This window comes from Carlito syrichta, unplaced genomic scaffold (assembly GCF_000164805.1).
Source record: "Carlito syrichta isolate Samal-C Ts95f unplaced genomic scaffold, Tarsius_syrichta-2.0.1 Scaffold305661, whole genome shotgun sequence".
NCBI lineage: Eukaryota > Metazoa > Chordata > Mammalia > Primates > Tarsiidae > Carlito > Carlito syrichta.
In genome coordinates this window covers 394,235-421,711 of record NW_007249757.1, presented here as the reverse complement: position 1 = coordinate 421,711, position 27,477 = coordinate 394,235, and the positions used below count along the sequence as shown (strand labels likewise).

Below are 27,477 nucleotides of genomic sequence, written 5' to 3'. Positions count from 1 at the left end.
TTTTGGCCATTCTAATAGGTGTGTAGTGTTATCTCGTTTTAATTTGTATTTTCCTGGCATCATATGCTGTGGGCCATCTTTTCATTTGCTTATTTGCCTCGCCTTTATTTTTTAGAGCAGTTTGGGTTCACAGCAAAATTGAAGGGAAAGTATAGAGTTTCCATATACCTCATCCCCTGCCCTCTACCCAGCCTCCTCTGCCATTAACATCCCACACCAGAGTGGTACATTTGTTGCAATCAGTGAACCCACAGTGACACATCATTATCAACCTAAGTCCGTGGTTTACATTAGTTCATGCTTGATTCTGTATATTCTGTTGGTTGGACAAACATATAATGTCATATATCCACAACTTTAATATCACACAGAAGAGTCCCTAAAAATCCTGTGTTCTACCCATGTATTCTTTCCTCCCCCAGTTTTTAATAATTCTAAACTAGAATTTAGTAGGGTAATAATGTTTGTAGCCTGAGAAGACAACTACAGTTTATATCACATTTATTGATTATAAATATAAGGGGGAAATCTTCTTTTATAGACATAACTTTGGCATCTACAAGCAACTTCTTGGATTGCCAGTGCTGGATTTGAGGGTATGGGAAGCAATTGATAAATATAAGAATCAGAAATGAAAAGAGATTATGGAAGAGTAATATTAAACTATTTGCTTATTACAGCTTTCCTTGTTCTGTTTAGATAGTCCCTAATTCTCTCCAGTAAGAAAAGAAAGAGTACTTTTCTTTTTCCCCGCTTCACTTTCCTTTTCAATTACAAAAAAAAAAAAGTTAAGGCATAACAAAGTAGTACACTCCTCAGCTGATGATTTTTGTAGCCCATTTTGCATTTCTTTCAAACTATCTTGAGAACATACAACCCTGGTCCTATCTTTGTCATTAGTTTTCCATTGGCTACCAAATTAGGTAGCTTTCTAAATTATACATGCATTATTCCCAGAACTTGTGGGTTTCTGGAGTTTCAGGAAAACATTTCAAATTTCTCTTAGTCCCCTCCAGACACTGTATTTTTTGCCTTAAGTAGATACTATGAGTTAGTTACTAGAATTTCTCAGTTGATTGATTCTGTTCACTGAGCTTGTAATTATTTGAACAACAATAGATAGCATGGAATTCCTCATTCTAAGAATTCTGGGCATATAATACATCCTTGGTTAAACACTGTTTGGTTGCTTGATTTAGGTGGGCTTTTGAATTGTTGGGAAATTCCTTAGATGGAGGTTCTTAACCTAGGCTTGAGGAGATCCCTGAACCCCCGAAATTAAGCAAAGTGTTATACCTAAGTAGGCACATATGTGTGTTTTTCTAAGAGAAAAGTGTGTATAGCTTTTATCAGATTTTCAAAGGGTCTCAGATCAAAAATTGATTGTGGACTTTTGCCTCAATTTTGTAGGAACTCCAAGTAGAAACTTTTACTTTCCTAGTTGGATGCTATCTTATAATTCATTACTTAAATTATTGTTGAGCACATAGAGCTTTAAACTCTGGTCACATAGCTCAGCAGCAATAACCTGATCATTTTTCAAATGTTTCTGGCAAAGGAATGATATATGGTGTATATAGTCAAGGACATGTTGCTAGTTCCATATGGAGGATGGTTTCAACTTATTTAAGGCAAAATTCAGTGTTAATCACACTTTTTTATGCTACCCAGGATTATATGTTTGCAATTTCTCCAAATCATTGGAATAATAAATGTAGTGTTTATTGCCTCAAAATCTTGCCAAAATTGTTACCAGTTGAGCCTTTTTGATAAAGCCATGCAATCTTTTCATGATAATAATACCCATGTTTAACTTAAAATTCTTCAGGTAAGCTGATATCCAAGAATTATATGCTATAGCTTTCATTCTGTTTTTGTTTTTTAGAACTCTTCATCTTGGCTTATACCTATCCTGCCTGATATGCTTCGACACATTTTTCAGTTTTGTGTTTTAGAAAGCAGCCAGGAAATTCTGGACCTCATTCACAAGGTACACAGTGAATGTATTTGTGTTCCCTTCCTAGTAACTTTGTAGATTTTTTTTTTAATTTTATAATTGTTGGTCAGGCACTTTAAGAAATGAGAAACTATCCAAGAGATATGAAAAGCCTGGAGATCTGTAAGATGGGACAGAGCACTAGGCTTCTTATGGGATGTAATACGTAAGTTTCAGTTGGCTAATTCTTCCTCTTAATTACGTGACCTACTAGGCAAGTTTTAAGCACTTTCTGATAGTCTCAACACAGAAAATAAAATGAAGGAAAGAATACTTTTCTCCAGCCCTCATTTTACTGTATATTGGTGTGCTTAATAGATCCTGCAGAGTACCTTTTGAAATCTGTTGGTAACACAGAGTCTGATTATCATAGTTTAGACTTGCAATTTTTTCCTTACTTAGCAAGATTGGTTATATGTGCTGGAATCTTCAAAGAAGAAGCCATTTGATATATTTAATAGCATTTATTCGGGGAAATGGCACTGTCTGTACCTTTACATTCAGTTAAGTTAGTCTTGAATTCTTAACAGCCTTGGATTAACAGTGGCATTATTTCCATGTGCTGGTCCAAGCCCATTAAATGCTAGGCATCTTATTGAGTAAGATCAAGAATCAAGCCGGGCTCATTGGCTCAGCCTGTAATCCCGTGCCTTTGGGAGGCCGAGGTGAGTGTATTGCCTGAGCCCGCAGGTTCGAGACCCGCCTGGGCAACTTGGTGAGACCTCATCTCTACAATAAATCAAAAAATCAGCTGGGTGTGGTAGCGCGCGCCTGAAGTTCCAGCTACTTGGAAGGCTGAAGCAGAAGGATCGCCGGAGCCCAGCAGGTCGAGGCTGTGGTGGCCGGGAGCAGCCACTGCACTCCAGTCTGGTCGACGGAGTGAGACTCCAACTCAAAAAAAAAATAAAAAAAGAATCAAGATTTATTTGGTTTTTAATTTGTACCAGGATGTTGCCACCTCTAAATTTAGTAGAGAATATTTATCTGGAGCTTTTATATTTTGAAGTGTGTGTTCAATATAGGACTATTAGCCTTGAGCCTTATGACGTAGGCAAAGGCTTTATTTCAGGGACTTATAAACATATCACAAAACAGTACTGTATTTCAAAATAAGCCTCTATATTGAATTTTTTTTTTTTTTTTTTTGAGTTGGAATCTCACTCTGTCGCCCAGACTGGAGTGCAGTGGCCACTCCCGGCCACCGCAGCCTTGACCTGCTGGGCTCCGGTGATCCATCCGCCTCAGCCTTCCGAGTAGCTGGAACTACAGACGTGCACTACCACACCCGGCTAATTTTTGATTTATTGTAGAAATGAGGTCCTGCCAAGTTGCCCAGGTGGGTCTTGAACCCACGGGCTCAGGCAGTCCACTCACCTCAGCCTCCCAAAGGCGTGGGATTACAGACTGAGCCACCAAGCCCGGCTTTTATTGAATTTTTAAGTTAATCTCTGTGCTATTTCCTACTTTTAAAGTGTTTTTAGTAGTTCTGAAAATAGGTATTAAGGTTTTTAAGCACATATTAGAAAAATTTCATGTTCATGTTCTGCTTTTACTCTGTAGGTTTGGATGGAACTGTTGAGCAAGGCGTCAGTTCAGTATGTGGTCGCAGCTGCTTGTCCATGGATGGGTGCTTGGCTTTGCTTAATGATGCAGCCTTCTCATTTACCTATTGATTTAAATATGTTGCTGGAAGTAAAAGCTAGAGCCAAGGTAAGTTTGCAGGGATGTAATATATTTGTAAATTAGCTCATAATTATTAATAGGGTAACTATATAAGAAATCTGAGGCTGGGCATAGAGGCTCACACCTATAATCCCACCACTTTGCGAGGCCGAAGTGAGAGGATTGCCTGAGCCCATGGGTTTAAGACCAACCTAGGCAACTTGGCGAGACCTCATTTCTACAATAAATCAAAAAATAAGCCAGGCATGGTGACGTGCGTCTGTAGTTCCAGCTACTTGGAAGGCTGAGGTGGAAGGATCAATTGAGCCCAGCAGGCGAGGCTGTGGTGGCTAGGAGCATGCCACTGCCCTCCAGCCTGAGCAACAGAGTGAGACTCCAACTCAAAAAAAAAAAAAAAGGAATTCTGTGTTGCTTTATTGTAAGTGTTATTTCATTAATTTAATATAAATTAGGAGAAATTGTGATTTTATTAGGACCCTGACTAAACTAGTAATAATTTTTATCCATTAAAATTTTGAAGTTTTACTGGGCTCATAACAAATTGTATTTTTGTTGTTGCCTATTAAGTTTTAATGATAGTTATTGTTTTTCTTCCCCTTTCCTCTAGGAAAAAACAGGTGGTAAGGTGCGTCAAGGCCAAAGCCAGAGTAAAGAAGTACTTCAGGAGTATATTGCAGGTGCAGACACCATCATGGAAGACCCAGCCACCAGGGACTTTGTGGTTATGCGGGCCAGAATGATGGCTGCCAAGTGAGTGTGCATTAACTGTCAGGTAACCATAAATTCATAGGTCTGGCCTTCAAGGGTCATTTAACCAACAAAAGATTCCTCTGATGTGTCTGGCCCTTCATCATACTAGCTACAGTATAGGAAAAAATTAAAGAAGAAGTAGATACTTTTAAGTTGCTTTGAAGTTTTATAATAGAACTCATATCTTCTTTATGAAGATAAGACAGGAGTTATATCTTCTGTGGGAAAAGTTACAGCTTCAGTAGGGTAAATTTTACTTCAGGTATTTTCTATAGTAACTTCTTTTTTCTCTCTCTTAGGTTGTTAGGAGCACTCTGTTGCTGTATTTGTGATCCAGGTGTAAATATAGTATCCCAAGAAATTAAACCAGCTGAATCCCTGGGCCAGTTACTACTCTTCCATTTGAACTCCAAATCTGCCTTACAGAGGATTAGTGTAGCTTTGGTAATCTGTGAATGGGCTGGTTTACAAAAGGTAAGATTTTGCTCCAAAAGTAGTAAAAACAAATTAAGTAAACCAATTTCTGCTAACTGTTAGGATTATTTACATTGTAATTTACAACAGAACAGTGAAAAAAAATTCTGTGTGAAGATAATTCAACAGTTATAGAAAAATATTGCAAATTATATTGGACATTATTTCTGTCCCGTTTACCTTTAACCCTAGACTTTTTTCCTTAAAACTCCCACTGTTGACCAGGCATGGTAGCTCACGTCAGTAATCCCAGCACTTTGGGAGGCCAAGGCTAAAGGATTGCCTGAGCCCAGGGGTTCAAGACCAGCCTGGGCAACTTGATGAGACCTTGTCTGTACAATAAAAGAAGAAAAATTAGCCGGGCATGGTGGCACGTGCCTGTGGTTCCAGCTACTTGAAAGACTGAAGTAGAAGGATCACCTGAGTCCAGCAGGTCGAGGCTGCAGTGGCTATGAGCATGCTGCTGCACTCTAGCCTGTACTGTAGACTGAGACTCCAACTCAGGAAAAAAAAAAGGAGGAAATGTCCCTATTAAAAATGTGTATGTATGGTAGCAGTCCAGAACCTGTTTGTCATTCACTCCTCTCTATAGCTCTCAGATATCACTGAAAGCTACAAAAGGTGGGGCTTTGAGTACAGAAATCCATTTGTTTTGGAAGCAGCAAAGGCAGAATTTTTGGTCACAGAAGGAATAAAATCTTTACATTTAAACCAAAATCTTTATGTTTTCCAAATAAATCATTCCCTTCCAGCCTCTTTAACCTTTAATGTCTAGTAAGATGTGTGATTTTGTGTAAGACTTGTTTCTGTAAATCAAATAAACTTCCTATTGGTTTTGTTTATTCCATTGACTGGAATTCTGGAAATTTAACTGTCTGCACTTGCTGTGAGAGTTATTTGTTACTGCCCCTTTGCAATTTGTCAAACTTGTGTCTAAAAGTAATGGAGCCATGCTCTATTGCAGCTGAGACCCCTACTTTGCTCTGGAAAGAAGCAAAGCTCATCTGTTTTTAGGCAGGACTCGACGGGCTGGAGAGACAGTGATGTTCTGTTTGTGTGACTCAGACTCAGCAGCAAGTGTTGACAGTTTGGTTTCTGGACCCTCACAGAGTTTCTCTGGACTCACTTTGTGAAGCCCAGGCTGATCACCCAGACCCCTTCAGAACCCCTCATGGCTCACTACTGAGGCCATTCCCCCTCTGGCTAGGGGAGGCAGCCACCACAGAGAGTGGGAAGGGTTAGTTAAATTTGGGACAGATAAGTAGCTTTTATATATCCATTTCTACAGTGTGGAATGTGAAGCTATGAATTCAACTATTAAGAAACCTAATAATGAGTTTTTCAGTAACATTTTTAGTTAGTGCCTGCTAGATGTTCTTTTCTGACTTTTTTTTTTTTTACAGTAATGTACTTTAAAATCTCTCTCTGTAAAATAAGTGTAAGATAAGAGTAATTAGGTAGAAAATGAAATTATAATAGTTCCCTGTGGATGTTCTGTGGTCATTGATTGTCAAATTTTAGAGCTGTTTTTCTCTGTGCACCTATGTTGTTGTGGGTAGTAACAGATAATAGATACAAAATAAATAGGGATTTAGAACTTGGTAGTCTGAAAGTGAAAATGTATGTAACTATAAAGTTATGTTTGTATGTTTGCTATGACTACTTGTTGTCTATTTTATTTTAGGAGTGTAAAGCTGTGACCCTAACTGTGCAGCCACGTTTACTTGATATCCTTTCAGAACATTTATATTATGATGAAATTGCTGTTCCATTCACACGAATGCAGAATGAATGTAAACAACTTATATCGTCATTAGCTGATGTACATATTGAAGTTGGTAACAGAGTAAACAACAGTGTTTTAACAATTGATCAAGCTCATGACCTGGTGAGTAAAGTGACTTTCTTAATTTTAGTAGAGCATGAAATTAAGATAGAAATTTGTCATGATGTGTTTACCATAAAAACACACCAATTTGTTGATTCTGTCTGTGGCTTCTTAGCCTGTCATCTCTACCCTTTAGAAAGGTTATTTCATTGTATCAATTTTTCTTGAAATAGAGTATGGGGAAGGAATTATTTTTTAACTCAAATTGCGACAAACCAATGTACCTTTATTAGAAAAACTGTTATATTTTGTCATCCCAGTCTTGTTTAAGATTGGCAGAATATAGAAAAACTGCTTCTACGTGTTCCTGAGTATTTCTTCTCTCTGTTCCTAACCTATATTGAAAATATTCAAATGTACAGAAAAAGTGAGAAAATTACGCAGTGAACTCTCATACTGAGCTATTAGATTCTACAGTTAACGTTTTACTAAATTTACTTTATCACATATATATACAACTATCTATCCCTCTATCCAACCTTCAGTCCATCTTATTTTTTTATGCATTTCTAAATAAGTTTCAACTTCCAGTACACTTTAGCATGTATTTAACTAATTAAAATTCAAAATTTGTTTATGATTTTTTGCTGTGTTTATAGGTAAAATGTATAAAGTGCACAGATCTTAGATGGATCATTTGATGAATTTTGACAGATACATATACCTTTGAAACTTAAACCCCTGTTAAGATATAGCACATTACCATCACCATTTCCCAGTCTCTGTCTCTCCCTGCCCACAAGTAACCGCTATTCAGTTTCCCCTCACCATAAATTACTTTTGCCTATTTTAGAATTTCATATCAATGGAATCATACAATGTGTTCTAAGTCTAAGGATTTTTTTTTTAGCATGCTTTTGACATTCACATTGTTATATGTATCAATAATTCATTCTTTTTTACCACTGATTTTTATTTCATTGAATGAAAATACTGCAACTAGTTGAAACCATTCTCCTACTTGGCTGTTACAAGTTTTGGCTATTATGAACAAAGCTATTATAAACAATCTTTTACAAGTCTTTTCTGGACATATATTTTAATTTTTCTTGGGTAAATATATAGGAACAGAATTGCTGGATCATAAGATAGGTGTATATTTTGTTTTATAAAAATCAACAGACCTTTTCCCAAAGTGATTGTGTCATTTTACCATCTGACCATGAACATGTGAGAGTTTTGGTAACTCCACATCATTACTAGTGTTTGCTGTGATCATTCCTTTTACTTCTAGCCTTCTAGTGATTGTTTCATCTTGGTTTTAATGCGCATTTCCCTGATAACTAATTTGTGAAATACTTTTTTTCATATCTTATTGGTCATTTGTATATCTTCCATTCTGAAAGGTCTGTTCAAATATTTTGTCTTCTTTTAAATCTAGTTGTTTGCCGGTTTATTGTTGAGTTATTAGAATTCTTTTTTTTTTTTTTTGAGTTGGAGTCTCACTCTGTCGCCCAGACTGGAAGGCAGTGGCTGCTCCCGGCCACCGCAGCCTTGACCTGCTGGGCTCCGGCGATCCTTCCGCCTCAGCCTTCCAAGTAGCTGGAACTACAGGCACGCTCTACCATGCCCGGCTAATTTCTTGTAGAGTTGAGGTCTCGCCTGCCTGGCGGATCTCAAACCCACGGGCTCAGGCAGTCCACTCACTCAGCCTCCCAAAGGCACAGGATTACAGGCTGAGCCACCGAGCCCGGCTTTAGAGTTCTTTATATATTCTGGATACCAATCCTTTGTCAGCTAGATGCTTTCTCAGTATTTTCTGGCAGCATGTGGCTTGCCTTTTAATTATCTTAATGACGTTTTTGGATGAAGAGATATTTTAAATCTTGGTGAATTCTAACGTATTGTTTTCTTTGATGGCTATTATATTCTGTGACCTAAGTAACCTTTTCTTATTTCTACATGGCAAATGTATTCACATACATTTTCTTTTAAAGTATTGCCATTTTAACTTTTTTTTTGGAGGGGGGTGTGTCTCATTCCTTCATTTAGGTTAGAATGCAGTGGCACAGTCATGACTTATCACAGCCTCAACCTCCTGGACTCAGGCAGTCCTTCTGCCCCAGCCTCCTGAGTAGCTGGAACTACAGGCACATGCCACCACACCTGGCTAATTTTTTTATTTTTTGTAGAGGTGAGGTCTTGCTATGTCACCCAGGCTGGTCTCCAACTCCTGGGCTCAAGTGTTCTCCCACCTCAGCCTCCCAAAGTGCTGGGATTACAGGTGTGAGCCACCGCCCCTGGTCATTTTAACTTTATGTTTAGATTTGTCATTCATCTTGAATTAATGTTTGTGTATAGTATGAAGTAAAGGTTGAGGTTTGTTTTTCTTATAGATATCTAATGTTTCCAGCATTTTATGAGGGAGACCCAAAACAATCAGAATTATCTTTTGGAAGGCGAGCCCCTTGTAGTACACTTAGAATCTGTTCCTCTAGAGCAAATGCTCAATTGAAGTTTTCATCTGGAAACTTTGAGAAGGTTGCATTACTATTTGCAGAAGAAACATCCTGAGTTGTGGCAAAGAGATGACTGGTTCTTCCACCATGACAATGCACCTGCCTGTGTATTCATGTATAATACCGTCTTGAGTATTCAGCAGTTTTTAACCAAAAACAGCATGACCCCAGTACCCCTCCCTCCCTATTCACCTGATCTTGCCCCAAACAACATTTTTTTTGTTTGTTTCCCTGATGAAAAAATCCTCAAAGGAAAACAGTTTGCCAATGTGGAGGAGGTGAAACAGAAAACAGTAGAAGCACTAAAAGCATCAAAATTGATGAGTTCAAAAACTGGTTTGGGCAGTGGAAAAAGTGATTCAATAGGTATATTGTGTCAAATGGATAGTACTTTGAAGGTGACTGAAGTTAAACATGTATGAATAAATACACTTTTTAAATAAATAAATTGGAGTCTTTGGGGGTCTCCCTTTGTATATTGAAAAGACTTTCCCCGTTGGATTGCTTTGGCACTGTTGTAAGAAATTACTGCGGTATAAGTGTGGCTCTGTAGCTGGGTTCCACTTGTTTAGTCTGTTTGTGCCAGCATCAGTGCTTCATTGCAGCAGTTCTGTACTTAGTAAGCCTGTGAGTTTAGGTAGTATCAATGAGTTTTTCCTTTTTTGAGTTAGGGGATCAGAAATTGAGCTATTTCGTTTGTATTGGTCTCTATGAAAGAGTAATCTTCATTTCTTATCCTTCTTTTTAGTTAGAGGATAATGTAGTTGAAATTTTTTTGTTCTCTCCTATGACAGAAAGCTCAAGTTGCTTTTTTGTTTTTTTAGTTCTTTTATGGTGTTGTCTTCCTGATTGTTGTTATTCTTTCCTTTTTGCACCCCCCCCTCCCTTTTTGGGGGCCTGCCTGGAATTAATCTCTCAAATTTTCTTTGTGGTGTGGGTTCCCTGCCTATTCTTTCTGGAAGGTTTTCTTTCAATGTCATCAGATAGCACCTTCTTCGAGATCTTATTCAGATCCCTTACTCCCCAATGAAACTAATGTTCTGCTTCATCAGTTTCATTGGTCCAATTGTTTTGATCTGGGATAGAAAATAAGCATAACTATCAGAATCTCTGGAAGAGAGTATTGAGGGAAGGGCAGTTTTCTTTTTCTTTTTTTTTTTTTTTTTTGAGTTGGAGTATCACTCTGTCACCCGGACTGGAGTGCAGTGGCCGCTCCTGGCCACCGCAGCCTCGACCTGCTGGGCTCCAGCGATCCTTCCACCTCAGCCTTCCAAGTAGCCGAAATTATAGGCATGCACTACCATGCCCGGCTGATTTTTTGATTTATTGTAGAGATGAGGTCTCGCTGCCCAGGCGGGTCTCAAACCCGCGGGCTCAGGCAATCCACTCACCTCAGCCTCCCAAAGGCGCGGGATTACAGGCTGAGCCACCGAGCCCGGCTGGAAAGGCAGTTTTCAAAGTTGCCTTGTCTGAGAGCCACTACATTTTATGTATTTCATTGAATCCCTATTTTTCCTCTTAACCTGCCAAATATAGGCATTTCCCTGAGTTCTAGCTTTGTCTCTTTCACCAGTCTCGTGATTTAGTTCTTACCCATGTGCTGTGTGCTGTCTACTCCCAATCTTTTTTACATTCTTCTATTAGATATTTTTACTTAAATGTCTCAGTGTCACTTCAAACTTAACCAAAACTGAGACTTTTTTTTAACAGGAAAAAAATGCCCTTTTTATTCACAGTCACAACTCTTGTCAGCATTCTTTCAGAAAACCTTGTATGTTTATCTTTTCTTTGTCCTTAGTTCTTTATGTTAGGGTCTAACTCATCTCTTGGGCTCTAGGCAGTCTCAGGCCCATTTCATCCTGCATGCTGTGCCAGGCTAGTGGGCTAGTTTTTGTCAGTCTCATTTTTTTTTTTTATGCTCATCATAAATCTGCATTTTTGTGTCGCTTTGAAAACATCCCTCCCCCGCTTTAAAATTTTATTTTCCTTTGCCTTCTTAATTTTTTTCTTACTTTCATTACCTTCTCTAAATTCTCCAACTATTTTTCTCATCGTTTCTCAAACTGCCGTCACTCAAGCCTAGTTAGCTTTCTCCTTGCAGAAGTACACCACACTCCTCTTCAATGCCTTACTCATTCTCACTTCTGTGCCTGATATCCTGCTTCCTTTGCCAGGAATTCCTCACCCCAACCCTCCATGCTCTTCTAGAATTCTTCTCTTGACACTCTTTTTCTGCACCGTGCACCCAGGCCATGATACTGTTTTCAGTTCCTTGGACAGTGCCCTACTTTCCACTCCCTATCTCACTTTGTCAACTTGCCAGGATGTCCTTATAACCCCTGACTTACCCATTCTTTAAAAACCAAACAAAAGTGTTACCATCTTCTGGCAAATCTCCACTGATCTCTTCCTTGAAGAGGGATTAAGCAATTCTCTGTATACTCACAGCAGCTTGTACTTAACCACAATTATATGTTACATTTTCTTAATTCTCTGTGTGTATTTCTGTCTTCCACATGAGTCTCTATATTTTGGGGGCATGTTAAGGCATGAGATATTATTCATTTTTTAGTATTACTCAGTAAATATTGGTTGAATTATTGAATTAATTTGAAAGTGACTGGAAAGCTTTTCCTCGGTTGTCTTCAGCCACTGAAAACTGACATAGCAATAGTGTATTTAGGACAGTATTTTCAAACTTAGTAACCCGGTTTCAAATAATCTTATGTGGAACTGAAACAGAACAAAGTAGAAAGGATAAGCTAGAAGGATAAGCTAGAAGTGGTATGTTATTTTTGATCCTTTGAGGTGAGCAGATTGACATGGTCAAACAGATGTAGTTCAAGTTGAACTCTTTGATATTTATAACAATAAAAGAAGATCTTATTTGTGTGTATTTTTTTTTGTAATAAAAAGCAAGTGTTGTCCACGGTGGAGTTGATAATTTTTAAGTTTTAAAAATCAGATTCTCCATTTAAAAAAAAGTTAGGTTCTCCAATGGCTTTTCTGACCAGTAATGATCAGATTGGTTCTATATGGAGGTTCTTTTTGATTGTAGCTGCCTATCATCAAACATGTAATTACCTATCAAAATATTTTTGTTATTTAAGCCATCATACAATCTTTAAATGATAATTAAAAGAACATACTCATATGCCCACACAAAAATGTGTGTGCAAATGTTCATAGCAATATTGTTCATAACAGCCAAAAGGTAGGAACAATCCAAATACTCATCAGCTGATGGATGGATAAATAAAATGTGGTATTGCCAAATAGTGAAAAAAAATTTTTTTTTTTTGCGTTGGGGTTTCTGATACCCAGGCTGGAATGCAGTGACATAATCGCAACTCACTACAGCCTCAGCCTCCTGGCCTCATGCAATCCTTCTGCCTCAACCTCCTGAGTAGCTGAGACTACAGGCATGTGCCACATGCTTGGCTAATTTTTTTTTTTTTTTTTAAATGTAGAGACGAGGTCTTACTGTGTTGCCTAGTCTGGTCTCAAACAACTCTCCTGCCTCAGCATCCCAAAGAATGGGATTACAGGGATGAGTCACAGCTCCTGGCCCATATGGTGAAATCTCAGAGACAAGAAAAGAAAAAAATAAATTACTGATACATGCTACAACATGGATCAACCTTGAAATCATTATGCTAAATGACTGAAACCAGTCACAAGCACCACATATTTTATGATTCCATTCATATCCAAATAGACAAGGCTATAAAGATAGATTAGTGGCTCCCTGGGACTAGGGGGAAATGAGGAGTGATTACTAATGGGTATGAGTGTTCTTTTTGGATTGATGACAATTTTCTAAAATTGTGGTGAGTCACGATTCTAAATATACTTTTAAAATCACTGAATTATACACTTCAAATGGGTAAATTTTATGATATGTGAATTATATCTCAATAAAGCTGTTAAGCAAGATGGACTCAACAGTCTTTTAATGGAGTTGCAGAGTAGCCTGGTACAGTAGTCTTATAGCCTTAGACAGCTATTGGTAATTAAATGAATGACTGCTGCTACACTGTTTTGTTTTTCTTCTTCTTCTCCTTTTTGGGGGGCATTTCCGCTGAAGAAAGATCAAAGAATGAAAATACATCAGTTAGCAACACTTAACCACTTAGCAAACAGCTCCCCTACATTTTTGTGGGTTTTTGAGCCAAGAAAAATATTTTTCCCTGAAAGAAGTTAGTAAATTTTGGTATTTTTTAATTAATAGTTTATATTTGCTTATAGCATTCTTGTTACTCTGTAGGTTAAGTGATTTTCCTCAAAGTTATCAGTATATTTCAAGATAAGTAATTTTCTTTATCTCAAGAGAATGTCTTTCCTAAGGAATATAATGCTGTTGTTAAATTAAATCAGATTAAAATACAGTTTAGTTGGGAGATTTTAGACATTGGTTTAGTTTACAGAATTTTAACACAATACTAGATATTATGCAACCTAAAATTGAAACAGAAAGCTTACCGTCTACCCTTTAGGAGTTTACAATCTATTTGGGGTTGATATGATTAATGATTTTTAATTTCTTTTTTTTTACTAGGTCACTACTGTTTTTAATGAAGTCACATCATCTTTCGATTTAAATCCTCAAGTGTCACAGCAGTTAGATAGTAAACGACAGCAGGTCCAAATGACAGTTACAGAGACCAACCAGGAGTGGCAAGTGTTGCAGTTGAGAGTGCATACTTTTGCTGCATGTGCCGTTGTGAGCTTGCAGCAGCTTCCGGAAAAATTAAATCCTATCATAAAACCATTAATGGAGACAATTAAAAAAGAAGAGAACACACTAGTGCAAAACTATGCAGCTCAGTGCATAGCTAAACTCCTTCAGCAGTGCACAACAAGGACACCCTGTCCCAATTCAAAAATTATTAAAAACCTCTGTAGCTCACTTTGTGTGGACCCATATCTAACTCCTTCTGTCACATGTCCAGTACCAACACAAAGTGGCCAGGAAAATTCTAAAGGTATATACCTAAACCTTTATTTGGGGTAGAGAAAGAACTAACTATTTAAATTTCTTTTCATTTATGGGTATAATTTAAGCACAAATCTAGTTCATGGTAGAGCTTTTTCTCATTGAGAGAGGAAAAGCTCAATTATAAGAGAACTTCTCTTTAAATGAGTTTGCACAGTCACAACCTTGTAAACGCAGCCATTTATAGAAGATCTGACATCTGCTGTGAGGTGACTGAAATCTGAGAGGCAGGTGTTTCACCTTTACCATCGCCTTCAAAGCCATCATGATAAGACTCTTACTAGTCTAGAAAACTTAATTGTATGAAATGTTAATGAAAGTGCTGATAAATCTCTGGCTTCCCTAACTTAGTGCATGTTTTATGAGATGAGTGAACACTATTACTTTTAGTAAATATTAATAATACTTAACCAACTTTCTGTTTTCAACTGGATAATCTATATGGAAATCAAAAACTGCTCTCTGTAGGCTGGTCTTGAGGACCAATGTTTCTTTACATGACTTAGTCCAATATGATTTTTTAAATAAGATTTTGAAAAAAAAGGTTATTCCGAATGTGATAGATACACAATTTTGGCACAGTATAGATCTTGAAAAAGGTGAATGAACTGCAAGAAGGTGGACATTTCAAATATTAACATCCTGAAAATGCGATGAGTTCATTCCCTCCTCCCGCATTGCTATTTGAGGCAGCTTTACTTTGCATTCGTCACTGTTTTTCTGAATTCATGGTGACTGTGGGCTTTTTTTTTTTTTTTTTTTTTTGAGTCAGAGTCTCACTGTGTCGACTAGGCTGCATTGTAATGGCACACTCACGGCCACCACAGCCTTAACCTGCTGGGCTCAGGCAATCCTTCTGTCTCAGCCTTCCAAGTAGCTGAAACTACAGATAGGCACCACCATGCCCAGCTAACTTTTTTCATTTATTGTAGAGATGAGGTCTTGCCAAACTGTCCAGGCTGGTCTTGAACCTGTGGGCTCAGGCAATCCTCTCACCTCAGCCTCCCAAAGTGCTGGGATTATAGGTGTAAGCCACTGCGCCAGGCCAACATTTCTTTTAGAAAGAATTTGATTAAAATGTTTTTTAATGTTTATTGTTATGCCTTGGCACATTTTTTAAAAAATTACTACTCTTGAACTGAAGTCACATTAATTGTTGCATGTGCTTTTTTTCATTGTTAACATGATTATACAATTTGGATTGTAGTAGGTATAAATCCTATGCAGATAGACTATTTTGTTGCCATTTCATTGTATAAAGAAAATGTCACTGGCCTATAAAAGTTGAGGCCTAAAAGACATAGTTTTAAAACATTATATCTCTTTTGGAGCAGGAAACATTTGATCACTTATATTATGAGTAAAAGATTGTTTAACTTCTTTTTTCATTAGGTTCCAACTCAGAAAAAGATGGAATGCACCATACTGTCACTAAGCATAGAGGTATAATTACACTCTATAGGCATCAGAAAGCTGCTTTTGCTATCACAAGTAGGCGAGGTCCTACTCCCAAAGCAGTAAAAGCTCAAATAGCAGATCTTCCGGCAGGAAGTAGCGGAAATATTCTTGTTGAACTCGATGAGGTAAATCATTTTTTTTCAATGCTTTGAATTTTAAACAAATTTTAGCCTACAGATTAAGAACTAAGTTGTCATATTAGCTTCTAAAACTGTTTTTTTTTAAGTGAAAGGACTGGGGTTAATAACCTTTGGGAGTACTCCAGCAACATGACCCCAAAAAACAGCAAACTTCTTCCAATTTCTCATGCCTCTTGTAATCTTTGCCAATTTAACTTTGTCTTCCTAGGCAAGAAACCTTCATGATAGTGGGTATATAAGTTATCTGTAAATATAAACGACTTGAATTTCATAACAATGACTAATAGAGAAGATACTAATAGTGAAAACTAGCTTTTCTCAGTCTTTTCAGTGTCAGGAATTCCTACTGATATTCAGAGGATAAGTTTACAAATGTCAATTAATTGTTACCCATCTGACTTTTAGTTGACCTGAAGTTTATTAAATATACATTGTGAGATAGAGTTCTAGACTTTATTTTTCTATATGGACAGTCAGTCTCACTATTCATTGAATTCTTCCTCCCTGATTTATTTACTTTTTTTTTTTTGAGTCAGAGTCTCACTCTGTTGTCCAGGCTGGAGTGCAGTGGCATGCTCCCAGTTATTGCAGTCTCGACCTGCTGGGCTCAGGTGATCCTTCCACCTCAGCCTTCCAAATAGCTGGAACTACAGGCATGCACCACCACACCCAGCTAATTTTTTTTTTTCAATTTTTATTGTAGAGATGAGGTCTCACCAAGTTGCCCAGGCTGGTCTCGAACCTGTGGGCTCAGGCAGTCCTCTCACCTTGGCCTCCCAAAGTGCTGGGATTATAGGCGTGAGCCACCATGCCCGGCCTTCTCCCTGATTTTTAATGGTACCTCTGTTATATATCATGCTTCATATTTTGGTAGGGTCTATTTGGTCCTTCTGTTCTCTTCCACTGGTCTACCTGTGATACAGTACAGTCTTTAAAGTCAAAAAGACAAATAATAACCAGCATTTTGAGAAAATGTTTGGTTTGAACATTTTTACAGTCTTATTATCAACAATGAAATGCCTGCTCTAGTTAGTTCTTTTGGTTGCAAGATGTAGTTATTTACCTGGGTTCAGCTACAGCTGAAACTATTGATGCTAAAAGACATGTTTCTATAAAACATAAACCCATTTTAAGTGCTCTTTAATCAACATATTAAATTAGATGGGTAGATTTTTTTTTTTCTTTTTGAGAAAGTATTTACTGAAAGGACAGAAAAGCTCCCACAGTGGGAGGGGACCCAAAGGGGTTGCCCCAGATTATTTATATTTCTTTTAAAACATTCTGTGGGACCAGTGAAGTGGCTCACTCCTGTAATCCCAACACTGGGAGGCAGAGACGAGAGGATTGCCTGATTCCAGAGGTTCAAGACCAGCTTGGGCAACTTGGCAAGACCTCATCTCTACAATAAATCAAGAAAAATCAGCCGGATGTGGTGGCGCATGCCTGTAGTTTTAACTACTTGGAAGGCCAAAGCAGAAAGATCGCCTGAGCCCAGCAGGTTGAGGCTCTAGTGACTGTGAACATGCCACTGCACTCTAGCCTGAGCAACAGAGTGAGACTCTGACTCAAAAAGAAAACCCCAAAAAACATTCTGTGAAGTTTTTTTTCATTGACTATATCCCCCTTGTATCCCCCCCATAATAATTTTAGTAAAAAGTTTACTAGAGGTTGGGCACAGTGACTCATACCTATAATCCCAACACTTTGGGAGGCCAAGGTGAGAGGATTGCCTGAGTCCATAGGTTTGAGACCAGTCTGGGCAACTTGACAAGACCTCTTCTCTACAATAAATCAAAAATTAGCCAGGCATGATGGCACATGGCTATACTTCTAGCTACTTGGAAGACTTGAGGCAGAAGAATTGCCTGAGCCCAGTAGGTCATGGCTGCGGTGGCCATGAGCATGTCATTGTACTCCAGCCTGGGCAGAGAGTGAGACTCTAACTAAAAAAAAAAACAAAATTTACTGATATTTATACTTCTATGATTTGCATAGTTCTTAAAAGTAGTTTTAAAAACATATTTGTATCTTTTTGGGGAAACAGGTTGATAGATTATAATTACTGCTTAATGAAGGTTAATTTTAGGATTAGCTTAAACAGATGATCTTATTCTGTCCTTTAAGTGAATGTAAATTAGGACCGATCATTTCATCTCTCAAGTTGGTAAGTTTGTTTGGTGTAGGGAGAGGAAAAAAAAAAGTCACTTAGGACTGTCTAGATACAGCACATATCTTTTTATTCTTCGTCCTCAACCCCAGAAATATTTTTCTTTGGAAACAAAAAAAATCTACTTAGGTGTTTTAGGCCCATGTAAATTTAATTATGTGGAAATGTTTATAGTTGTGATAAGTATGTCCAATAATTGCCTAATTGATGAAATGATAACACTGTGAATTCTTAGAAGGCAAGTTTTAAATTCTCTTGATACAATTTTAAATGCATTATGTTCTTTTCTGAAATTCTGTTTTCAACTAATTTTAATTTTAGGCCCAGAAGCCTTATCTGGTACAACGGAGAGGAGCTGAATTTGCCTTGACAACCATAGTAAAACATTTTGGTGGTGAAATGGCAATGAAGTTGCCACATCTCTGGGATGCTATGGTTGGCCCATTGAGGAATACAATAGACATACATAATTTTGGTATGCACATATTTTTCTGAATTCAATTTTTAACAAATTTCTGTATATGTTAATTAAATATATCCTTATTAAATAAAAAATGTCTTTACCCGTTTATCCCAGAGCAACAGGTTAGGTTTAAAATGAAGTTGATAGAAACATTTATTTAAAAAAGATATTTGACTGGGCATAGTGGCTCACACCTATAATCCCAGCACTTTGGAGGTAGAGACAAGAGGATTACCTGAGCTCAGGGTTTGAGACCAGCTTGGGCAACTTGGTGAGACCTCATCTCTACAATAAATTTTGAAAAGAATATTAGTCGGGCATGTTGGCACATGTCTATAGTTCCAGCTACTCAGCAGGCTGAGGTGGAAGGATTGCCTGAGTTCAGGAGATCCAGGCGGTAGTGGCCATGAGCATGCCACTGCACTCTAGCCTTGGCAACAGAGTGAAACTCCAATTCAAAAAATAAAAATAAAAAAGAGATATTTGAGCCAGTTGCAATGGCTCACACCTGTAATTCAGCACTTTGAGAGACTGAGGTGGAAGGATTGCTAGAGTCCAGGAGTTCAGGACCCTCTAGGCAACATAGTGAGACCTTGTCTCTACAAAAAAATAAATATATAAATAAAATTAACCAGACATGTTGGTGCTCCTGTTGTCCTAGCTACTTGGGAGACTAAGGTGGGAAGATCACTTAAGATCAGGAGTTTGAGGTTGCAGTGAGTCTAGATGGCACCACTGCCTTCCAGCCTGGGCAACAGATCAAGAACCTGTCTCAAAAAATAAAAATTAGATACATACATATATACATATATATATATATGTACATATATATATATGAAATGGATCATTATGTTAAAGTTCTTTGGTTACTTTAAGTATAGTACCTCAGAACTTAAATTAAGGTCATGGCATTTAATTTTAACTTTAAAAAGCAAAATTGACCCTCGCATGCTAGCTAGGGAGGTGGTAAACATTTTTATGGGCTCTAGATTTTCAAAAATGATTTGCAAGGTAATACAGACTTAAAACAATATATTTTAATAGATGGAAAGTTCCTCTTGGAAAAGGGAGATGGCCCTGCTCAAGAATTGGTGAATTCTTTGCAAGTTTTTGAAATAGCAGCAGCTTCGATGGATTCCGAACTTCATCCTTTGGTAACTAACTAATGCAAGTGTAGTATTTCTTCAAATAAAGCAAGTGGTCTTATTAAAATTTCTTAAGGCCAAGCATCATAGATCGTTGACTGTAATTCCAGCACTTTGGGAGGCCGAGGCATTAGGATTGCTTGAGCCCAAGAGTTCAAGACCGGCCTAGGCAACATAGCAAGACCTCATCTCTACAAAAAGAAAAAGGAAACTAGCTGGGTGTGGTGGCATTTTGTAGCTCCAGCTACTCGGGAGTCTAAGGTGGAAGGATCACCTGAGCACAGGAGGTCAAGGCTGTGGTGAGCTGGGGAAAGGACTCTGATGACACAGGAGCCGAGTGAAAGCAGGGAGAAAAGCTGCAACCCTGGTCATCCAGACTGTCCTAATGACATAGTTCTTAGGAAAAGCATGCATAGTAAACCCTGCTTCCTAGATAAATACAAAAGGTAAAAGGTGCCTGCTTCAGGTGAAACTGGTCAGTGGCAAAGAGAGAACACTGGTTTGTTTTTTGTTTGGTTGGGTTGTTTTTACCTACTAAAAGATAACTTGCAAAAGAATTGGGGACAGGGAGGAAGAACATAGAGTATTAATTATTTGTTTTCTTCATAAAAGTGTAATTCTTTCCGTGTATCTGCAATAGCAAACTTCCTGCAATTTATAGTGTTGTGAAGGCTACACTCCAATTCTCAATTGTTATGAAGCAAAAGAGAGCATCTGGGGGGAGCAGAGAATAGTGGAGTTTTTCTGTGTATATAGTAACACAGTAGATCCTTTCACTTGTTTGCTATTAGCAAGGAAAGATAGACTCTTACGCTCTTACCGTCCATGATTAGCACCATGCACTAGCTGAACTGCAAGGCTTGTCTAACTGTTGAGACTGGCTCTCATCAGCATTAACCCTCATGTTCCAAGCAGCAGATGTGGGATAATAAGGTGCTGTTGTAAAGCTATGATGATCATAACACACCTGTGGTAAGCCAGGAAGCTAAAATAGAAAATACCTACCAAAGTATGATGTCTAGAACAAAATCAGGAACACTTAATTTCACTGAATTAAAATTAGACACCTAAACTAGTGATAGCAAATTTGGAGGAAGCTGGTAGTGTGGTGCTATTTTTCCAGCCTTAGAAGGAGAATCTTGCAAGTATTTGATTTGTTCTCTGTTAATTTTAGAAAGAATTGAGTGTTCCTGGATGCCTAAGAGAGGATATGAGCAGGAGAGAGGCTCTATGCCTTTTTTTCCCTTTCTTTTTAAAAGACTTGTAATACCTTTCCTTGGATTTAGATCGGTGTACTATTGAGCATGTTTTCACAGTAAAGTTTTGAAGTATTTGGAGACATTTCTGGATGTAGAGTCATTTGCAATATTGAGAACTTCCCTGAGTATGAGCTATTATTATAGTTATATTTTAAACAGTAAATTCCCTAGTGAGATTTCTGACTGCCTTTAACTTTTTGTTTTTAGTTGGTACAGCATTTGCCTCATCTTTATATGTGCCTTCAATACCCCAGCACTGCAGTGAGGCACATGGCTGCTCGTTGTGTAGGCGTCATGAGCAAAATAGCTACCATGGAAACGATGAATATCTTTTTGGAGAAGGTTCTTCCGTGGCTGGGAGCAATTGACGACAATGTCAAACAAGAGGGTGCAATCGAAGCTCTTGCCTGTATCCTTTTTAATGTTGACAAACTATTCGGAAATTATGTTCTTTTGTTTAAAGATGATTAAAATAAAATTGATTTATTCAAATATACACATAAATAACCTGCCTTGTTCCTAAAAGACTATCCTTTTTGCATCCTGTTTTAAAGTATTTTTATGTTTTATTACAAATCTATTTATATTTTTCTTTGAAAATTTTCACATAGAAAGCTTGAAGAATTACTCCTAATTTTAAGACATTTTTAATAAGCTGCATAGTTTTGTGGACTTTATGAACTATGTCTCTAGTAAATGATCTGTTTATTTGTATTATAATCAATGTTTTGTTAATATTATCCAGATACTGTGAGATAGATAGTCCCTATATTATCACCATGATGTTTCCAGAGTTTATTCATTACTTGGGTTGAAAATAACCAAAATGTACTAGATATTAGAAAAATACAGGCAAGCCCTTTGCTAAGGGCATGGCAGCAAGTGACATTCTTTAACTCAAATTATCTGAAAGATAATTCACAGAACAAGAAAGATGGATGAAGAACAAATCAGTAGAACCTCTGGTTCAAAAATGCTGAAGATTGTGGGAGACTGCACTTAACTAGGTCCACTATATCCAGTTGGTGATTGTCAAGATCCTGGTGTGAAACTTGGAGTTAATCTTTGAGTGACACTCAGTTGTGCTCCCTTATTTACAATGTGACTCACTTATTTTGACCTTGGAATTTTAGAAGCTCTTAGGAATTTCTCGATGAAAAAAGTCTTATTAGTAAAGCTTCCTCCAGCCTTCCTCAAATGAAAAACATAACTTTATATTCTTAATCATGAGAAAGTTACATAATGTTTTGAAAGAAGTACCAAAGTGTGCAAATACGGTTATAATTGAAACATAGGCCTTTAGGATCATTATACAAATGAGAAACCTATGAACCTTTTTAAGAGTTACAATTTTGGTATATCAGTTTGTTTGTGAAAACATCTATCTCAACCATTTTCAAATTTCCTTAATCACTTGCTCAGGTGTAATGGAACAACTGGATGTTGGCATTGTTCCATATATTGTCCTTTTAGTTGTTCCTGTGTTGGGAAGAATGAGTGATCAAACAGATAGTGTAAGATTCATGGCTACACAGTGCTTTGCCACACTAATTAGACTCATGCCACTTGAGGTAAGTTGAAATAATTTGTTTATAGACTTAATGTTTTCTATAACTGTATCCATAATAATTGTAACCATTTTTAAAGAACATGTCAGGCTAAAGAAAAACAAGGTTTTATTTTGAGAATGTTTATATTACAAGCATTAGGATTGTTGTACTTTAACGGGTACTTTAAAAAACAGTACAAGCCGGGCTCGGTGGCTCAGCCTGTAATCCCAGCACTTTGGGAGGCTGAGGTGAGTGGATTGCCTGAGCCCGCAGGTTCAAGACCCGCCTGGGCAACTTGGTAAGACCTCATCTCTAAATAAAAAAAAAAATTAGCCGGGCGTTGTAGCGCGCGCCTATAGTTCCGGCTACTCGGAAGGCTGAGGCGAAAGGATTGCCGGAGTCCAGCAGGTCGAGGTTGTGGTGGCCGAGAGCGGCCGCTGCACTCCAGTCGGGGTGACAAAGTGAGACTCCAATTCAAAAAATAAAAAAATAAAACAGTACAGAGTTTTAATTTAAGTAAAACAAGAAATCAGACACCATGATTCCTAAAAGAATGATAATTCACTGATGCTCTTCTAGAAATAGAACTGTTCCTAAGTTTCTCTGGTGACATCTAGGTAAAGATTCTAGGCTGATGTTTAGATGAAAGGTAAATTTGAGAGATGGTAATTAAAACTGTAGAAAACAAATGAAGCAAGAAGCTGGGAGTATGAAGCAAGAAGACTAGAGTACATTCATGGGGCACAAATAATGTGTGGCCAATGCAGGAAATCGAAGTGTCTTGAACGAAGGAGTTTGAAGCAAAGGAAGAGCCAGAATGCCACTACCAAGCAGCTTATAATATTTTAATGGAATGTATGTAATTCAGGAAATAGTAGATACACACATCACCCAGGTTGTAGCATGTGTTAAGTACTTCCTTTTTATTACTAAATAGTATTCCATCATATGGACATACCACATTTTGTTTATTCATTTACCTGATGGATGTTTGGATTGTTACCAGCTTTTAGCTATGATGAATAATGCTACTATGAACATGCATTTGTAAGTGTATGTATGTATGTGTGTATTGATATCTTAAATACCTAGGAATGAAATTGCTAGGTCGTATGACAAGTTTAACTTAAGAAACTGCAAAATTGTTTTCCAAAGTAACTGAATTATTTTATGTTTCAGTCAGCAGAGTATGAGTATATATCTAGTAAAGTTGACAATACTCATACTAATACCTCACAGATTCATCCTACATACCCTTGAGAAACTAAACACATGTAGCAAGACACGTTTTAAAGAATATTTATTTTAGCACTATTTGTAATAACCTATAACCAGAAACCACTCAAATGTTCATGAATAGTTGGGTAGATAGATTATATATTATTAGACTGCAACAAACTACAGACATAGACAACAATATTAATGAATCCTTAACATAGGATAATCTATTTTTATGAAGTTCAAAAGCAGGCAAAAGAAACTTGGATGCATACTTAGGTGATAAAGAAAAGAAATAAATTACCATAAAAATCAGTCAAGTAATTACCTCCTTGGGAAAGGAGCGGGGGTTATGATCGGGAAGGAACATATGGGATCTTCTAAGGTGATGGCAGGGCTGTTTCTTGATCAGGTTGTACAGATGTTTGTTTTATAATTTATTAAGCTTCATTTATTTTGTATTTTTCTGCATATATATTTGAACTCCAGGCCTTACATCATCCTACCTGTAAACTAAATGGATTGTACTTGGTCCCCCTGGCCCTTTTTAAGCTTTGGAGTCAGTGAGCAATGGGAAGCCATTATGTGCTCTTAAACAAAGTAGTTTTTTGGGAAGATTAGCTGAAAGCAGTGTTTTAGGAAAATCAGTTTAATTGTTGTTTGAATATGTGTTAGAATTGGAAATGCCCCAAAACAGAGCCCATGTCCACTGTGAGGTGATAAAGGGACTAAACTAAAATGTTAGCAGTAGGCTTTAGGAGATTTTTTTTTAGTTGGTTTGTAAGGAAGAATAACAGTACTTGATAACAAATTGATAAAGAAAGGGGATTTTGAACTTCAGATATTGAAAAAAGCTTAGTGAAGCTTACTTTCATAAATGTGAAGATTACAAGAGCATGATATAGATTTTGCTTCTGGCCATGATGGAAAAACAGGAACCAGATTAATCTCCTACCTTAAAACAGACAAAATGTATCAAACAATGATTTTTTAGACATTGGACTACAGGCAGCACTAGCTTGTTGCCTGGAGTGAATTTCTAGGCCACATCATAGAGAAGAGTAACACAAAGAGAACCCAGTAGTGAGTAGTCTTGCTGAGTTGAATAATCAGAGTTCAGAGTTTGGGGAAGACAAGATGGTGAGAATTTGCAAGACAAAGTACCTGAGAGAAGGTAACTGCACAGAGAGAAAGCTCCAGAAGTCCTCAAAGGGGTTCCCTCAAATCTTTGAGTACTTGTCTGCACATTTATATGAGAACACTTTTGAGGATGGGGAAAGAATCACTTTAAAGGCGGATGCAGAATAGGTGAAGCAATTCTCAGAGCTCACATGGTGCCAGAAATAGTTTGTATTGCCACCAAGCAGAGTAGCAAGGCACCTTCTACCATACAGAGCATCAAGTAGGGTCCTTAGAAACATATTGCCTCAGTAATGGGCTAAATTGTCCCTTGACAAAAGGCTGATTTAGACCTACCTCAACAAAATTTAAAAGCAAGCTTTAAAAGGATCTAATTAGGCTGGGTGGGGAGGCTCACACCTGTAATCCCAGCACTCTGGGAGACAGAGGTGTGAAAATTGCCTAAGCCCAGGGGTTTGAGACCAGCCTGGGCAACTTGGTAAGACCACTTCTCTATAATAAGTTAAAATATTAGCTGGGTGTGGTGGCATGTACCTGTAGTTCCAGCTACTTAGAAGGCTGAGGTGGAAGGATCACCTGAGCCCAGTAGGTTGAGGCTACAGTGGCCATAAACATGCCACTACACGCCAACCTGAGCAACAGTGAGATTCCGACTCAAAAAAAAAAAAAAAAAAAAAGGATCTAATTAATTTCAGCTAACTAAAATATTTCCTGGGGGAAAAGCCCCCAAAATATTTAAAGAAATACATAAAAATAAAATCAAGCACCAAACATTATAAAACTTAAGATGTTTGAAATCCACTAAAAAAAATTGCCAGACAGAATATGTGTTCAATAACCAGGAGAAAAGTCAGTCAATAGAAACAGACCCTGAAATGACTCAGACAATAGAATTAGTAGACAAGAACATTAAAATATACTCTGAAGGCTGAGGTGAAGGATCCCCTGAGCCTAGCAGGTCAAGGCTGAGGTGGCTGTGAGTGTGCCACTGTACTCCAACCTGGGTGACAGAGTGTGACTCCTACACACACACAAAAAAAATAGGCCAGGTGCAGTGGCTCACACCTATAATCCCAGCACTTTGGGAGGCCAAGGTGAGAGAATTCCCTGAGCTCAAGAGTTTGACCAGCCTGGGCAACTTGGTGAGTCCTCATCTCTACAATAAATTTTTTTTAAAAAATTAGCCAGGCGTGGTGGCACATGCCTATAGTTCCAGCTACTTGGAAGGCTGTGGTGGAAGAATCTCCTGAACCCAGCAGGTAAAGGCTGCGGTGACTGAGAGCATGCCACTGCATTCCAGCCTGAGCAACAGTAAGACTCCAACTCAAAAAAATAATAAAAATAAAATAAAAATAAGTGACCCAATTAACCTTCTAGAAATAAAAAATAATTACAAATAAAAATTAATTGGGCTAGATTAATAATAGCAGGTTAGACACTGTAGAAGAAAATATTAGTAAATTTGAAGGCATGACAATAGAAGAGTAATTTCATTCCTGTTCCTCTTTATAACTTAATTTCCTCTGTTATGTCTTCGTAGGAAAAAATCATGTACTTTGCTGAAATATACATTGAAGAATCATAGAATATCAACCAGTGATTTTGACATAAGCTTCAATTTTCTAGCACTATTAGTATTGCTTGCTGACTTTTATGGGAATTGGAGTGGGAAAGACACAACAGGGGTCCTAGGCACTGAACAGTATTTGTGCCTCTTGGGTTTAGGGTTTCACTGTTAGGGAGTAGAGCTAATTTATATGGTCTTACAACTTATCATTTCTTTAAAATTCTGTGAGGCTAAATATATGAAGATTTTGTAGTTTTTTTGTAAAGCATTGTGCAGAAAGACTTTGTGATTCTGGTGTTAAATGTGCTGACAATGTTAGTTTTTACCTTAATAGATAATATTAAATCCAAAACCTCTGAAAATAGAACATACAGTCATTTTTAAGACTCAGTATACATACCTCACTCCTCTTATACTATTTTTGATATGTATGGAATATATATTTTACTTAAATTTCAGTAAAATACTGTGTCTGGAATTTTAATTTTCTTGACACCCAAATTTTGTAGTCTGAGGACCTTTTTTAAAAAATAACTGTTTCAGGCTGGGCACAGTGACTCACGCCTATAATCCCAGCACTTTGGGAGGCCAAATGAGAGGATTGCCTGAGCCTACAGGTTCCAAACCAGCCTGGGCAACTTGGTGAGACCTCGTCTCTACAGTAAATCAAAAAATTAGCCAGGTGTGGTAGGACATGCCTGTAGTTCCAGCTACTTGGAAGGCTGAGGGGAAAGATGACCTGAGCCCAGCAGGTTGAGGCTGTGGTGGCCGTGAGTGTGCCACTGCACTGCAACCTGGGCAACAGAATGAGACTCCAACTCAAAAAAAAAAAAGTTATGGTAGACAGCATGATGTTTTGAAACATGTAAACATTACAAAATGATTAAATCAAGCTAATTAGCATATCTCATCTCACATAAGTATTGTTATTAGTGGTGGAGAACATTTAAAATCTTACCTCAAGCTGGGCTTGGTGGCTCAGCCTGTAATCCCACGCCTTTGGGAGGCTGAGGTGAGTGGATTGCCTGAGCCCGCGGGTTTGAGATCCGCCTGGGCAGTGAGACCTCATCTCTACAATAAATCAAAAAAATCAGCCGGGCGTGGTAGCGCATGCCTGTAATTCC

At 37.8% G+C, this 27,477-nt stretch overlaps 1 protein-coding gene across 2 annotated transcripts in view; it reads left to right on the top strand.

The window, feature by feature from the left end:
• The window catches only part of BTAF1 (B-TFIID TATA-box binding protein associated factor 1), a 100,197-nt gene that overhangs the window by 48,876 nt on the left and 23,844 nt on the right, over nucleotides 1-27,477 (top strand). For both annotated transcript variants that reach the window (XM_008062188.2, XM_021714540.1), the window contains 11 exons: nucleotides 1,886-1,990; nucleotides 3,557-3,706; nucleotides 4,287-4,429; nucleotides 4,729-4,903; nucleotides 6,588-6,791; nucleotides 13,809-14,235; nucleotides 15,639-15,829; nucleotides 18,333-18,486; nucleotides 19,519-19,628; nucleotides 21,086-21,287; nucleotides 22,301-22,449. In XM_008062188.2, coding sequence (XP_008060379.2) covers nucleotides 1,886-1,990; nucleotides 3,557-3,706; nucleotides 4,287-4,429; nucleotides 4,729-4,903; nucleotides 6,588-6,791; nucleotides 13,809-14,235; nucleotides 15,639-15,829; nucleotides 18,333-18,486; nucleotides 19,519-19,628; nucleotides 21,086-21,287; nucleotides 22,301-22,449 — 2,010 coding nt within the window. The remainder of the gene's footprint in view (nucleotides 1-1,885; nucleotides 1,991-3,556; nucleotides 3,707-4,286; nucleotides 4,430-4,728; nucleotides 4,904-6,587; nucleotides 6,792-13,808; nucleotides 14,236-15,638; nucleotides 15,830-18,332; nucleotides 18,487-19,518; nucleotides 19,629-21,085; nucleotides 21,288-22,300; nucleotides 22,450-27,477) is intronic.